The sequence below is a fragment of the Octopus bimaculoides genome, chromosome 29, assembly GCF_001194135.2.
Source record: "Octopus bimaculoides isolate UCB-OBI-ISO-001 chromosome 29, ASM119413v2, whole genome shotgun sequence".
Classification (NCBI taxonomy): domain Eukaryota; kingdom Metazoa; phylum Mollusca; class Cephalopoda; order Octopoda; family Octopodidae; genus Octopus; species Octopus bimaculoides.
Window position 1 is genome coordinate 11,240,975 of NC_069009.1, and position 788 is coordinate 11,241,762.

At 34.6% G+C, this 788-nt stretch overlaps 1 protein-coding gene across 1 annotated transcript in view; it reads right to left on the reverse strand.

Annotated features, from left to right (window-relative positions):
* The window catches only part of LOC106878986 (insulin-like growth factor-binding protein complex acid labile subunit), a 67,003-nt gene that overhangs the window by 1,569 nt on the left and 64,646 nt on the right, over positions 1-788 (reverse strand). The window contains exon 20 of the mRNA XM_014928365.2: positions 378-449. Coding sequence (XP_014783851.1) covers positions 378-449 — 72 coding nt within the window. The remainder of the gene's footprint in view (positions 1-377; positions 450-788) is intronic.

Here is a 788-nt window from a genome sequence, read left to right on the forward strand (position 1 = left end):
ATATATATATATATATATATATATATATACATGAACACGTTTACACTATTTTTTTACACTAACTGTCAAACACTCATATATTCCAAATACTAGGAATTGGCCCTCACTTACATTCACAGACATTAACAAGCATACAAACTTTGAACAGAGGCTGATTTTACACATATACAGAAACATGTACATCCCCTGAACGATGGTGCTCTCATATTTCCCATAACTAAAAAATGGGCTGTCACTCACAAACGCAGATTAATAAAAGGTAAAACACATCTCTGGAAAGACCGGGGGGGGGAGCTTCAAGTGAAGGATGGAAAGATCTAACAGATTTAGAAATATATCGTTAATGAAATACAATAAAAACGATTGAATCAACTTACAGTTCTTTTAGATTGGACAAATTTCGGAAGCTGCCTGCTGCGATTTCTTTGATATCATTATATGTCAAGTATCTGCAACATAAAGTTGAGCTAATAAGGAATTGCGTCGAGTGTATTTGGCTGAACAATTAGACGATGGAAGAGATGGAAATGGGATCTTGGTGATGAATAATTCCTTGAAGATGATGTTGATGATAATGATGATGGTGATAATGATGCAGTGGAGATAGACGTGGAGGGGAGAAAGAAGACGTGGAGGACCAGGTGGAGGATAATAATGGAGATGGAAGCACTTTGAAAATTCACGAATTTATTTCCGGATCACCTTGATTTAATCCTTATATCTTTCTTCATTCGTCTCCATTCAGGTTTTATCATTTTTGGAATTCGTATATATATATATATATATAT